We start from the raw sequence: 15,827 nt of genomic DNA, 5'->3' as shown, positions 1-15,827 counted from the left end.
AATCCTAGGAACTTCCCTGGCTGGTGTGGCTCAGTGGATTGAGTACCAGCCTGTGAACCAAAGGGTTGCCGGTTCGATTCCTAGTCAGGGCACATGCCTGGGCTGCAGGCCAGGCCCCCAGTTGGGGATGCTCGAAAGGCAACCACACATTGATGTTTCTCTCCCTCTCTTTCTCCCTTCTCCTGTCTCTAAAAATAAATAAAATCTTAAAAAAAAACAAAAAAACAGAATCCTAGGAACTAAATTCAAAAGATACAGACTCCAACATTCAGGCATCTCAGCTCCAGGAGATTTGCTGACCTTCACGGTGGAACCAGATGGCGTAAAGCCAGGATAACTAAACAAGGATGACGCACACCAGACCGTCATTTGCCCTATCAGAATGGATTGTGCTAGTCTGCATGTAGAGAACTTTTCAACCCCCTTCCTTGATCTCTTTGATCTCTTCCCCTCTCTCTCCTTATAAAAACCTCTGCCTCCACTGAGATATGGAGACAGGCTTTGAGACATGCGTCCCCCGTCTTCCCAGGAGATGGGCTTTGGCACATGAATGCCCCATCTTCCAGGTCACGGGCACCTGAAAATAAAGCATTTTCATTTACATCAGCACATTGGCTTTCAAAGCAGCAGGCAGCCAGACCTCTGTTCAGTTACGAAAGGATTATAAAGATTCCTATACTATACTGAACAGGATAAAATTTACCTTGTAAGCAGTGAGAAGCAACTGCTCAGATTTTAAAAGGGGAGAAAATTTATCAGATTTAAAATGTACTAATTAGAGTTCAAATAAGCATTTAGTGATCCAACATTGTGACTAGCATGCAAGCTACCTTTGCAAAGCAAGAGAAAAAATTCGCTTAATTATATTTTTGCCTTTAAACAGTATCTGCCTGGCATACTATTTAACAAATTATAGTTAGTATTTGATAAGTGTTTGATGAATAAATTGTGGTAGAGAGATTGAATATGAGTGGCACAATGCATAATAACAAAGGTCTTAAAATGCAGAATGGCAAAAAGTGAAAAAGCTAAAAAGGTTCAAGTCTTAGCGAGAAATAATTCTTCTCCACAAATTAAACAACCTGTCTCTTAATGATTTCTTTTCCCTTCTACGTAAGATATTAAGCCTTCTTTTCCCTTCCAACTCCCATCTCCTTACTTGATATTCACATGACACTCCCAGCTATTACCCTAGTCCAGAATCTTCCCTGACACTGTCCAAGACTAAGTTTATTATCTTTTCCAACGTTATAAACACTATCTCAGCTTCAAAATATCAGTAACCCTTTAATACTCTTAATTCTAAAATGCATATAACCATTTTAACATCAAGCAGGGCTAGATTCTCTCTATAATGCTAACTGCTACCACTCCGGCCCCACTTTCATCCCTTGAAACGTACACTGCCATGGCTCCACTTCCAAGTCACTCCTACAAGTTTCATTAAAGCAAGGAGTACAACACTTGGTATTACTTAATTTCACATGTTTTTAATAATTGGCCGTTCTTTCATGAGTCTTGTGTTTATGTTTTTCTCATTACAGAGCTAAACGATTTCACAGTCAACAAGGTCTGTCAACAGATAAAGGGTTCGTGCAATACTAGTACGGCAAACCCATGGTAACAGATCCAACTAGCACTTTCTGCTATCTCCCTTCAGGTATACCTGTAGAACTTGAAGCATCAGGGAAGAATGATGGATGAGCAAAAGGGAGGGGAGTGCAGAAGCCTAAAAGCAGAGGGCCTCACTTCCAATTAATTGCCAGGCTACAGCAAGAAACCCAAAAGGCCCTCCGGTTCTGCCGCAGTCCACAGGAAAAGGCCAATCAGGCTCCATGGCTTCTCGGATAGTCCCCATGGACAAAGACACAAAAAGAAGCTGCTCTGAAGAAACAGTCCCTGGCTCGTTCGGAACTCACCTGTTAAGAGAGGCGTGGACGGCGCCATTTTGTCCCGGAAAGAGAAATCCAGATACTCGGGTCAGAGTTCACGAGGGCCAAACCCGGCCCCTACACGTCTACTGAGGCGTGGAGACCGCAATTTGGTATTTCCGGGGTCACCAGCCTCGGGGCCAATTTACTTCCGTTTGGAACCAACAACAGAAAGGGAGTCCCAACGCGCACGCGCACACTCAGCTCTGGTACCACACTTGACAGAATTTTGCAGGGTTGGCCTAGGGTCCTTAGCCTGCCTTAGTCCTCCCTCTACCCCTTCTTCAACAGGCGGAGTCCGCACTTCCGTGGGGCGGAGCTCGCCCAGTGCTGACGTTGGCAGCCGAACCCGAAGTAGTTTTAGCCCACGGGCTGCGAGGTCCGCTTGCATTTCCTTCCTCTTTCAGTCCACGCTCCCGGCGGCGGCGGTGGCGGCGCAAGCCTATCTCGGCGGCCTGCTGTCCTCCTGCACGCCGACCTTACTGAGCCGGTCAGCCCGGAGTTGCTCGGTCAGTCGGCGGCCCACGCCGCGCTAACGCTCAGCGCCCGCGCTCACCTCGCTCAGGCCCAGTGTCCGGAGCTAGCGACCCGCCTGAGAACCTCCTCGTTCCGGCGGCGGCACGGGCACCGGGAACGGAGCGTCGTCGCAGCGGCCACAGGGGAAGCGAGTGAATCCAAGGGGTGGCTTGGGCAGGTGGTGGCGCCGCGAAGATGGTCGCCAAGCAGCGTATCCGTATGGCTAACGAGAAGCACAGCAAGAACATCACCCAGCGCGGCAACGTCGCCAAGACCTCGGTAAGGAAAGAGCGACGCGCTCCGAAATGCAGCAGGAGCTGAGACCCGAGCCTAGGGCCGCGTCTCCAGACCCGGCCGACTGTTGGGGTCCGAGGCCCGCGAGCTGGACGCTAAGTTACTGTGCTCGGGGAGGTGGGTGCCGGAGCTGGACGGCTCGAGAACGGAGGGGAGACTTGGCGTTGGAGTGCAGGCTGTGGGAGCCCTGGGTCGGAGTTGTTTTTTGCATTTGAAACGGTGGATTTTCCTTTTTGCAGAGAAATGCTCCCGAAGAGAAAGCATCTGTAGGACCCTGGTTATTGGCTCTCTTCATTTTTGTTGTTTGTGGTTCTGGTAAGTGTTTGGGGGGCTACCATTGGGCTGGATGTTGGAGGACGGGTTTGGGATGACGTGGTGACCCATCAGTGGTGAATCCTGACCGCGTAGTTCTCAACCCACCTGCTGTGAGCTCCACATAATTCTATTTCATCTGAACCAGTTTATTTGTCCCACATATGAACAGAGAGGGTGCTCCAGAAACTTCTTTCAGCTCGATTTGTGCTCACAGGATATCAGAAAAGGAGGTCAGGTCCTTAGTAATGATCAAGTTGGAAGAAAATTAGACCAAAATAAACAAACATCTCACAGAAGGAGATAGAAGGTTTTGCAATCCTGTTATCAATACCTTTGCAAAAAAGAAACTTTTGAACATTATGTACATATGGATGTTTGAACTTAATTTAACACGTTCCAGAATCTAACATCTTCATGTCAAATTTTATAGGCTAAAGCTAAAGCAAAGAATTGATTCACTGTAGAGAAACGTGGCAATTTAATATGTGACAAGTGGTTTTAGATTAATAAAAGAAACGTTTGACATATGGTAGGAAAAAATTCGTTATCAGGGCAGCCTGCTGTTAGAGTAGTAATAGACTCTTGCCTCTGCAAATGGATCATAGAATGTTTTTCCTGTCTTATTATAAAAACTGTTGATATTGAGGTACATGTTTATGTTTTTCACATTCTGGCATTCTAAAGTTATTTGAGGTTTCTTGTAAACATTTCACTTTGCCTGTCTCCTAAACTTACCAATTGGATGGCCAAGAGCCAAGCAATTTATGTAACATAAAGATTATTGAATTTCAGCTTTGTGAGAATAAGGAAACATGCATATATTATAGGCCAGGCCTTTAAAGGACACAATATTTAGCAATAAACCAAAATAATTCCTTGCTTAAAAATCCTGTTTATTTTGGTACTTTAAAGTTCTTTCTGAAGTGATTGCTTTTTTTCAAATTCTCTTGGACATCTAGATATAAAACTCAGGAAGCTGAGGTTTTAAAAAGTAGCTTATGGACGTGTAATTGTTTTATTAAGGTATGCCTGTCTTTATTTCTTATTACAATAGTTACATAGCTTTTGCAAGTAATTGTTTAAGGGTACTCTTGGGCTCAACCCATCTTAATAAATATCTGCCACTTGCCAGACCTATTTTATTCAAAGCATGTTTTAATATTTGCTCTTTCTCTTTACAGCAATTTTCCAGATTATTCAAAGTATCAGGATGGGCATGTGAAGTGACTGACCTTAAAGATGTTTCCATTCTCCTGTGAATATTAACTTGAACTCATTCCCAGTGTTTGATACCCCGGTTAAAAACAATTCAGTAAATCATTCTGCCTCAGAATGACTTTTCATATCATCATTCATGTGTCATTCCAAGGTTTCTTCATGAGTCATTCCAAGTTTTCTGGTCCATACCACAGTGCCTTGCAAAAGCACCACATGAATAAAGCAATAAAATTTGATTGTTAAGCTATAGTAGTGGACCCTACTTATTCAGTCATTTAAGAGTAAGTTTTTTAATGTAGTTATTAAAACGGTCTATAGCATCAATAACTAGATTAAGTCTTGTGGACAGGGTCTATATATTTTTTAATACTAATGTGTACATGCAATTAGCTTAATTTAAAATTCGGAATCTTACGGTTTTTATATAGCTAGGCACTTTATTACAATATCTTGAATTGAAAGCACACTCCCATATAGGGTCATGTAACTGTCCTGTAATAAGGTGCTTACAAATGGAACAAGTAGACCGTTAGCCTAAAAATTCCACAATCTTTAGCACCTAGGAAATTTTAAAAGCTTCTAAATGCCTAATGTAAAGGGAGATGCTTATAGCTACAACGTTTAACAATATTATTTCTATCACACTACCTTGGATTTTGCATGAGTGAATATACTAACCTAAGCTGCCATAAGAAAACAACTTTTGTAACTTAGTCACTTCAGTTTCACTAAAAGATATGGTGGAGTAAAGTCAGGGAAGGTTTGTTTATGTCACCATTGATTTCAGCAGAATTACTTTAATATATCAAAGGGGTCTGCTATGCTAGACAACATGTTAGGGAAAAATACTACTAAAAGTGGATGCCTCATCAGGACATACTGTTGAGTCCAATGTGCCATAAGACAGCATCTTAAAAGCACTTTTAACACCTCCAAAAGGCACATCAACTAAAAAGTTACACTTAGTTTGGAAATGGTTTTCTAGATTTGTGATTAAAATTCTATTAGGGTTCTATATATATCAGATTAAATGTTATCTGAAATTAAGTGAATTTGCTGATAAGGATCTTTAGTCTTCCCTTTGTTTTATGAATTTATAGGTTGTGATCAAACTTTTTACTAATGGTAAGAGTGAGTGAGAAGGCACATTTGGGGTGTTCCAGTACTGTTGAAAAGTACAAGTATTGGCTATTTAAATACTTAGCCATAACAATGAAAAAAAGCCTGAGAGGTGTCTATGTATTAATGAATTGGAAAGAAAGCTGCTTGTTTGCTTTGTTAATCGCCTCAGGATATTTCTTTTAAAATAAGCTGTTTTAAGAGGAACAGAAGGGAAATCTGCTACCTAGTCTATACACAGTGTGAACCTCAGAGAGAGTTTCTGATGCCCCAAAGTATGGGGGAGAGTGGTTAAGGACTGTCAGGAATTTTACTACCCTAGAATAGGAAAGGAGTCATCTGACCTGGGGCCAGCAGGTTTTTATCTTCATTGTTACCTGCCTTTCTCAGCCAGGAAATCAACCCCTATACTTGTTTCCCTCTGAAACAAGTGTCTTGGTTAATTCTATTTTATTGTAACTTTTAAAATGAAAGTTATTGTTCTAAATTCATAGCAGGTGCCTTATTTACTTTGAGTCAAACCATTCCATATCAGAATTTCCCTTGGTGTACTATAAATAATTGACTTCAAGGTGTTTTTTTTTTTTTTTTAATGTACAATGTCTTTATTAATTTGATTGTTAAATTGCTATAGCTAGCAATCATTCTACATATGTAAAATTGCATTCCCTTTGTATTCCATGTGTAATTTTCCAATTGAGTGCATTTTATATTAAGGGTGGATTATGCATGTTTGGGTCAATGAAAGCTATGTCTTACTTGATTTATTCTTTAAAAATAAAGTTCCCTGAATATTTGATGCCTTTTAAAAGAAAATGATTTTACAGACTTCTTATCTGAGTGTAGTTTTTACAGTTAATAGTATTGTGTTGTACTTGAGATCAAGTAAATTGTACCCAGACACAGATTTAAGGTTTATTACTGGGACTAGGTAGCAAGAAAAATGTAAAAGCACAATGAGTTAAATGCTTCCCCACCTAGGATTTACCCTCATCTCATTTTTATCTGAGTCTGGTTCGAGGTAGAAGCACAGTTCTTTTGATCTCCCTTCTCCAGTTGAATTTTATATGTCATCTAATATTGAGCACAGTATGAGAATAAAAGCCTTATTGCAGTTGTCTACATTATCTGATTATTTGTAATTTGGCTACAACATTTCAAAGTTGTCAAGGATTTCATTGTTATCTGTTGGGTTGTATATAATGTTGCTCAAAATAATTGAGTGGGCTTCCAAAACAAGTAAAAGATTTTCACTGTAACAGGATGCTCTACTTATTAAAGAACTATGTATGTATACTCAACTGCAGGGACATGGCTTTTCTCACTGAGGCTACTGGAGTTTTGTTGGTACAAAGGACTACTGGATTACGTTCTGGGAGGTTCAACAAAATTTTATTGTGCTTTAGCATCTGTAGAATTTAGAACATCAAATTTTATATTTGGAAATTGTTCTGAAACTTGATTTGGCTTTACCTACATTTTTAGTTTTTCCTTTTTTTTTAACTTGTTTTGGGCACAAACCACAACTTCAAGAGGTAGAAGTTGGGTTCAGCAACACAGTCTACATCTCAGAGAATCCTTCCTTGTCTAGACATAGTCCCACTGTAGCCACTTACACTGCTTTATCTTCAAGTTGAATTAGGACACAAATTTATTCAGAAAAAATACTAGTATGCAATAAAAGGCTATAAATTAAGCCGGAGGGAAAAAATTCAAATGTCTGGACTTCAATGTTTCAAAGTAAATTCTATATTAGAATCAAAGATTGAAAGGACATGGGAAATTTTGTCCAACTGCCTCACAGATAAATAAAATAATAACTATCGGATGACTTATATGTTGGGTATAGACACACAGCACTCAAGTATCTTTCAGTCCAAGAGTGAGGGAAAAGATAGTAATGACCAGAATTGAGATAAGTATTTCAAAGAAGTAAAACCAGGTAAGTGGTGTCTTTTCCCTTACAGAGCTAGTTGAAGTAGAGCAGAAACTAGAAGCAGGTTTTCTGACTCAGTGTACCCTGTAGAGACTTAGGAGTGATCGCAGAACACCCACACAGAACACTTCTGTTTTCATGAGCTCTTTGCTTCTATTTTTAGAAAAGCTCTTAAATTTCTTTTTCATGTGACTAATTTCAAGAAGAACTGCCTTTATGGATGCAGTGTCTTTTGAAAATGAGTTTGACAAGTTTATTGGCATTTCCTGTACAGCACAAAACTACAAAGATCAGATCACTTATTGTTATCTACTGTAACATTCAAGAGTACACTTTTTAAAAAGTATTTTGTTTAAAAAATTTTCAGCTATGATGTTGAAAAATAATTCTTATTTGGTAATTTAGTAATCAAAAAATGCCTTCACTTGCCTTAGATACTTTTTGTAACAAAGGTTCAGTGAATAAATTATGTATGACTTCTTTTCCTGTGCAAGCTTCTCTTTGCAGAGCAGATAGAACAAATCTGCAAATTTAAATAATTAAAACTGATTTCAATTTCATTAATTGGGCTATAACAGTTTCTTTTTTCATTGTTATGGAGGAAGTCTCTCAAACAGGAGACAGAACAATTGATATCAGAGCTAGAAGAAATGACTGGTTAACCCCTTTATTTTGTACTTGAAGAAATTATGGCCTAGAGAAGTTATCTTTCCCATTATCGATGAACCTGTAGCAGAGCAAGAAAACTGGTTTTGTGGTGGCCAAACTGGCTTTTTATTATTTCGAGTGCCAAGGAATTATTATTCTGTAGGAATGTCTTCTTTTACTTTAGAAGATTATAAATTAATCTCAGGAAACCCCATGAGTGTTCCATTAAGGTAAAACTGAATACTTAGTAAACTTCAGTAGGTTCCCACTGCCATGGGACTGAAATAACCCTTTAGCTTTGGTTTTTCAGGATACTTCACAACATCACAACAACCTACGTTTCAGCCTTGTTCCCCACAGCTTCCCTACATAGACCTGTCCAGACTAAAGAATCTACTTTCATTTTTCAGATACCTTGAGCTTTCTTTTAAGTGTTTTTGTTCATTTCCCCTTCATTACAATACTACCTGTACTTCAAAGTCTAGCTTAAACTTCACCTCTTCTGTGAAGTTCCTCCTTGTTATGGGAATCAAAAATACTGTCTTTGGGATATATAACTGGACTAGTTAGCATTTATTATATTGCCATGTTTATTAGTTTTATTTCTTAGTTTCTTAGCCAAAGTATGGAATCCTGAAGAACAAATGCCTTAGCTTTCTATTTCACTTTTAAAATCTGCTCTCACCACTGCCCACCTCAAGACTAGTATGAAACTCTACACACATAGGGGGAGCTCACATTATAGTTGAGTAATCAAGTGAAAGAGAATGATGCATGCTTTATCATATCAGAATCATCTTTAAGAACATGTTCTGTAAAACACATATCCCTGATGTAACAGTTACCCCAATTTCTTCCAATCCTGGCAGCTTCTGCTTAATGGCCAGGCTCAGTAGCAGAATTCAGTCTGCCCTTGAAACAAACTCCCAGGATAGGTTTGATACTTGCAAATATATAACAGTGGTATCTGTCCTTCAGTCATATTTAAGGACTGTTCATAATAAGTGTCATTGAGAAAACGAAAGAGTTTTATAAAGAAAGCTGACACCTCACCACACCAGTCTGTCCAGTTATAAGGAAAGAGTCAAACAAACACGCTTGTTGTTTAGAACAAGGGCCTGTGGGCTGTCAGCTGGCCTCTGTCCCCAGACTTATCCTAGGGCACAGGAAGGGGCAAGGATTTCACATGGTGTGCCCGTCTCCACACCAGACCATAGAACCAGAATGGCTCTGTGCTCCTGAAACCAGATCCCGTCTCTGGAAGGGATAGCTTGTTCTCTCTTCAGAAATGAATTTTCTATAGTAAGGCCACACCATGTTGACTAATGTTTGGGATATGGCCTGGTTACCAAACCAGATTTCATACATTGTGCAAAGAAGATTCCCAGGCCCTCTCTGGGAAAATGTCATCCACACAGACAAGCAGAGCTTAGGAAGAGCACTCAGTTCAGGAAGAGTGCTTAGCTCCTGGCACCCAGGAGTGCCCTTGGACCAGATCCCAAGGTTCAAATGCAACCGGGATTGAGATAGATTATTATTTCTGACAAAATCCAAATCATAAATATAACAAACACGGGGAGTACTCAAGCATGTTTCTGCCTACCTACAGCCTTGGTTACTCCTGTACAACCCACCTGTTAATTACAGATAGATTACGTGAAGAGGTAAGGTGTCACAGAGAATGAAAACCATCTCAAAATCTTGAAGTCATTTCTGCTTGATTGAGAACAGCATCAGGATGTTTTTCAAGAAGAGATCCCTTTCTTTTGCTAACCATTATATAAAGTCCATCTTCATTGCCAAGTACACACAAGGAAAGCAGACTGGGAAGCAGACCAATGGAGTATAATACCCAGCCTATGTCAAAGGTCTAAAAGGAGTGATCTGTTACTCAGAGTGTGGCCAGAGGACCAACAAGAACCTGGGAGTCTGTCAGGGATGTAGAATCTCAGGTTCCATACAGTGCCACTGAATCAGAACTCATCTTCACAGGATCCCCAAGTGAATCGTATGCAAATTCATCTTTGAGAAGTGTTCAGGAGGGCTCAGAATTCTAGCTGCAGGCCCTTAAAAAAATCTCCAAATTCCGAGGGCTTGTTCTCCTCTCTGAGGGAAACAAAACACCTACCTTCCTTTGTCATGTAACTATTTTGAATCCCAATGATAGTAAAAGCACATTGAAAATTAAAAAATACTCTATGCAAGTAAGATTCCACTAACTTTGTGAACTGTAAAAACAAAGAAATCTCTGATAGGGTGAAAGGCCTTCCTCACTGAGAACAAAAAGGAACATAGCCTCTGTATTTTACTTGGCAGGATGCCACCAGTTTTCTTAGGATCACTTGCTACTATAATTTTACCTTCCCAAAGTTTTGTCTTCTGAATTGCTTCTCAAAACTTATTATACTGTGAATGATTCAGTTACTTAGCCTCTACCATGAAATACATTGCATATCCCAGGTTTTTAAAGAAAATCCATTGTATTTGGAAAAGGGAAGAGAAACCAGGAGAGATACAAGGGTAGGCAAAAGTAAGTTTACAGTTGTGACAATGCAAAACAGAGTTTATTCTTGAATTATTAAGACTTCCTGTCCACAGAGGCCTGTCCATGCTTCAGAGGCCCTTGTGAGCCCCTTCCATTACTTCAACATTTACATTGCTGGTGAAATATGCTGATGGCACTTGATGCCACCTCAGACCTAAAAAGGGCACCAGGTAAATATATAAGCTCATAAAACTTGCCCTTGAAAAGAAAACAGAAAAACGTTTGGAGAAAAACGTATGGAATTTGGTTTAATACCTTCTTATTTTTAAGATAAACTTAGATTTACAGAAAAGTTGCAAAGACAGTACAGAAAGTTACTTTAAATACTTCACTCAGCTTCCCCTAGTGTAAACATCTTCCATCACCACACTACACTTGTTGAAACCAAGAAATTAACATAGCCTTGGCTGGTGTAGCTCAGTGTACTGAATGCCAGCCTGAGAATCAAAGGGTTGCCAGATCAAAGGGTTGCCAGTTCAATTCCCAGTCAGAGTACATGCCTGGGCTGCAGGCCAGGTCCCTAGTTGGGGGCACACACGAGGCAGCGACACATTGATGTTTCCCTCCCTCTCTTTCTCCCTCCCTTCTACTCTCTCTAAAAATAAATAAATAGCCCTGGCTGATGTGACTCAGTGAATTGAGCACTGGCCTGCGAACCAGAAGGTCACTGGTTTGATTCCCAGTCAGTGCACATGCCTGGGTTGCAGTCAAGGTCCACAGTTGGGGGCATGTAAGAGGCAACCACACATTGATGTTTCTCTCCCTCTCTTTCTCCTTCCCTTCCCCTCTCTCTAAAAATAAATAAATAAAATCTTAAAAACAAAACAAGAAATTAACATTGCAGTAATACCATTAACTAAATTAGGAGTTTGTTTGGATTTCACCAGTTTTTCCAGTAATGTCCTTTCTCTGTTTTAGAATCCAATCTAAACTACCACATTGCAATTTACCCTTCTCTCTCTCTCTTTTAAATAAGCAAATTATGCCTAAGATAATTGTGCTTTGGATTTTAAAATATTTTAACTAAAAAATTTCACATATACAAAAAATAACATAAGATGTCTACATGCCATCATCAAGATGCCAGTTAAAAATTTGCCATATTGACCTTCAAACTCTTTAAAACATATAAAATATTTAAAATATGACAAAACATTCCTTTTTTGCCCTCTGAAGTCAGTGTAATCATTTACCATTTTTATTGCATACATATACATTCATAAACAATACACTTATTTTGTGAACTTTTAAGGGTTGCATAGGTACTATCACACTGTACATTTTATATGCAGTTTCATTATTCACTCAACATTATTTTGAGATTTCTACAGTGGATTTGATTCATTAATTTGATTTGCCGTGTAGAATATACTCTTTATGAATAAGCAACTTATGTATCTAGACTCCTTCTGAGAGATGCTAAGTCTGTTTCTACTTGTTCAGTGTCACAATCTGAGCTGTAATGAAGGGGATATTTATGCACCATTTTGTTGTATAGATGTATGTATATTGAAACTCTAGAAGTGGAACGGCTAGGCATGAGGCATATACATCTTCAAATGTATTAAGTATGGTGAAATCATGATCCAAAAAAGCTGTAAAAAATTTAATTTCTACCAGAAATGTGTAAGACTTCTGACTTCAAGTGTTCACTAAGATATAATTAATCAGACATTAACACCTGCCCTTCAAATAAGAAAGTAAAATTGTCTCATGTTTTTACTAAGCATTTCTCTGGTTACTAGCAAGGTTGAGAAATTTTTCAAGTGCTGTCTCTGAACCTTGGGTTTGTATTTTTTGTCACTTTGTAGCTATGTGACCTTGGGCAATCTAATGCTTAGTTTCCTCAGTTATAACATGAAATGAATGAGGGAATAGAAGTAAAGCACATAGAAAAGAGACTGGCATAATAAGATGCTCCCAATTCACCTGAGATATTTTCTCTCCTACACTCGGAACTAGCCATTTTTCAAAGAGCTGTGGTTCTTTTTACCAGGATATGGTATTTAGAGCTCACAATCCGAATGCAGGGGGAACTCATTACAACTGTGTTCTCACTGCTTCTGGCTTTTGGTGAACAAAGCTAGAGAACAAGTATTTTTAAGAGAAAATACATCAGAAATTTATGTTGATATTTCCAATTCAAATTTAAAATGACAGGGTTTCACTTCTTGATCACTATATTTATATCCTTTTTATCTTGAATTGAAAATCTTGGTTCTTAACGACATTAATTTAATTACTTAGTTGTTTTATTCTACTAAGCATGCAATGTTTCAAAACATGATAATTTCATTCTCAACAATATGATTACTGAAAAAAATTTTTAAATAAAATTTCTTTGCAGTTTTTTTGTCCTTGGGCAATCTTTCATGAGGGCTATAAAGTCAAATCACTGGTTTTTTTAAATCACCTGAAATTTCTCTCTGTGGTCATGCCACTAACTTGAATCACAGTTAGGTTCATTTGTTTCTTTGATTTTGCTTTTCAGGATTTAAAAAATATAGCTTTATTGAGATATAATACACATACCATAAAAATCCACCCATTAAAATGTACATCTCAAAAAGAAACCTAGTACTCCTTGGCTATGATCACACAATTATTTTTCCTTCCACCCCCCACCACCCCTGCCCCACTCCATAGCCTAAAACAACCATTAATTTATTTTCTATCTCAATATATTTGCCTTTTATGGACAGTTCACATAAATAAAATTATTTAATATGTGGTATTTTGTGACTGGCTTCATCTATGTTGCACCACATATTAGCACTTCATTTCTTTTTATAGCTGAACAATATTCCATTATATAGATATAATACATTTTGTGGCTCTACTTATTAATTCATGGAGATTTGGATATTAATAACAGTCAAAGGTGGAAAAAATTGTGGCTATGAACCATCAACGAAACAAAAAGACAACCTACTGAATGGGAAAAGATACTCACAAATGATATATCTGATAAGGGGTTAATATTAAAAATATACAAGTAACACATATAATTTAACACTGCCTTCCCCAAAAAAATCCCTTAAAAAATGGGCAGAGGACCTGAGTAGACATTTCTCCAAAGAGGACATAACAATGGCCAACAGATATATGAAAAGATGCTCAACATCACTAACCATCAGTGGAATGCAAATTGAAACCACAATGAGATATCTCATGCCTATCAGAATAGCTATCATGAATAAGTCAACAAACAATAAGTGCTGGGGAAGATGTGTAGGAAGGGAACTCCAGTACGCTGTTGGTGAGATTGTAAATTAGTGCAGCCACTGGGCAAAACAGTATAGATAGTCTTCAGAAAATTAAAAATAGAGTTTCCATAGAACACAGCAATTCTACTTCTGGGTATTTATTCAAAGAAAACAAAAACTCTAATACAAAAAGACATATACACTCCTGTGTTCATTGTAGTATTATTTACAATAGCCAAGATATGGAAGCAGCCCATGTGCCCATCAAAAGATAAGTGGATGAAGAAGATGTATATACACACAAACAAACACACGTGCATGCAAACACGCACATGTGCATCTTTTATGTATATATTTTATATATATAATTCAGCAATAAAAAGAATAAAGTCTTGCCATTTTGGAAAACATCGATGGACCTAGAGGCTATTGTGCTAAGTGAAATAAGTCATACAGAAAAAGACAAATATCACATAATTCCACTTATATGTGGAATCTAAAAAACAAAACAAAACAAGCGAATAAACAAACAAAGTAGAAACAAAAACATAGATATAGAGAACAAGCTGATGGCTGTTGAAGGGGAGAAGTGTGGGGGATTGGATAAAAATATGGTGGAGGGACAAAATATAAATAAAAAAATAAAATTGATAAATGAAAAAATAATGCTGCTATGTACGTTTGTGAAGAAGTTTTAGTGTGGATATGTGTTTCTATTTTCTCTTGGACATATGCTTAGAAGTAGAATTGCTTGGTCAAATGCTAACTCTGCTTCATTTTTTGAGGATTGCTACTTTACATTTTCACCAGCAGTGTATGAAGATTCCATTTTCTCTACATTCTTGTCAATATTTGTTATTACTGTCTTTTTGATTTTAGTCATTCTAGTGGGTGTGAAGTATTATCTCGTTGTGGTTTTAATCAGCATTTCCCTGATGGCTAATAATTTATGTGTTTATTGGCTGTATGTATATCTTCTTTGGTAAAATATCTATGCAGATCCTTTGCTCATTTTTATTTTATTTTAGTAAGAACATTTAATATAAGATGTTTTTGCCCATTAAAAAATTGACTTACTTATTCTTATTATTGAGTTTTAAGACCTTTTTATATAATTCTAGATACATATCCTTTATCAGATATATAATTTGCAAATATTTTTCCAAGACTATGGGTTGTCTTTTTAACTTTTTTGATAATGTTTTTTGAAGCACAAAAGTTTTAAATTTAGGTGAAGTCCAATTTATCTGTTTCTTTTGTTGGCTGTGCTTTTGGTGTCATAGCGGAGAATCCATTGCCAAATTCAAGGTTATGAAGATTTACCCATGTTTTCTTCTAAGGGTATTATATTTTTGGCTCTTACATTTAGGTCTTTGGTCAATTTTGAGTTAATTTTTGTATATGGCATGAGGTAAGGGTCCAATTTCATTCTTTTGTATGTGGCTCTTCAGTTGTCCTCACACCATTTGTTGAAAAGACTATTGTTCCCTCGTTGAATTGTTTTGGCATCCTTGCTGAAAACTCAATTGACCATGTATACATGGGTTTACTTCTGGACTGTCCATTGATCTACATGGCTAGCTTTATTTCAGTAGCATAATGTCTTAATTACTCTTGCTTCATAGTAAGTTTTGAAGTTAGGTGGTGGGAGTCATACAATTTTGCTCGAGATCATTTTGGTTATTTCTGGGTTCCTTGAGTTTCCAAATGAATTTTATTATCTGCTTGTCAATTTTTACAAAAAAAAAAAAAAAATCCAACTGGCATTCTGGAGTGATAGTGTTGAATCTGTAGGTCAATTTGGGGAGCATTGCCACTTTAACAATATTAATTTTTCTGATTCAAGCACATGGGATATCTTTTCACTTATTTATGTTTCCTTGCATTTCTTTGAACAATGTCTTGAGTTTTTGGAGTATACATTTGCACTTTTGTTAAATTCATTCCTAAATACTTTATCTTTTTTATTCCATTGCAAATGGAATTATTTTCTTAATTTCATTTGTTGTTTTCTCAGTGCTACTATATAACTATGTAGAAATATTTATTTCTATATATTGATCTCGTGTTTTGCAACCTTAATAAGCTGATTAATTAGC

At 37.7% G+C, this 15,827-nt stretch overlaps 2 protein-coding genes across 3 annotated transcripts in view; one reads left to right on the top strand and one right to left on the bottom strand.

The window, feature by feature from the left end:
- EIF2A (eukaryotic translation initiation factor 2A) overlaps positions 1 to 2,085 on the bottom strand; it is a 45,246-nt gene extending 43,161 nt beyond the window's left edge. The window contains exon 1 of one of the 2 annotated variants that reach the window (XM_090275819.1): positions 1,920 to 2,085. Coding sequence is in view for 1 of the 2 variants with exons in the window: in XM_090275813.1 (XP_090131939.1) it covers positions 1,920 to 1,947 (28 nt within the window). In the remaining variant the exon portion in view is untranslated. The remainder of the gene's footprint in view (positions 1 to 1,919) is intronic. The other variant, XM_090275813.1, reaches the window with a different exon arrangement.
- A 31-nt stretch (positions 2,086 to 2,116) lies between these two features.
- On the top strand, positions 2,117 to 4,523 carry SERP1 (stress associated endoplasmic reticulum protein 1). Its single transcript, XM_090275822.1, has 3 exons — positions 2,117 to 2,726; positions 2,981 to 3,056; positions 4,238 to 4,523. Exons 1-3 carry the CDS (start codon positions 2,643 to 2,645, stop codon positions 4,276 to 4,278), a joined length of 201 nt encoding a protein of 66 aa, XP_090131948.1. The 5' UTR covers positions 2,117 to 2,642; the 3' UTR covers positions 4,279 to 4,523.
- Positions 4,524 to 15,827: the final 11,304 nt, after the last annotated feature.

The sequence above is a fragment of the Furipterus horrens genome, unplaced genomic scaffold (assembly GCF_987537825.1).
Source record: "Furipterus horrens unplaced genomic scaffold, mFurHor1.1.pri manual_scaffold_1, whole genome shotgun sequence".
Lineage (NCBI taxonomy): Eukaryota > Metazoa > Chordata > Mammalia > Chiroptera > Furipteridae > Furipterus > Furipterus horrens.
This window is presented reverse-complemented; position numbering and strand designations above follow the sequence as displayed.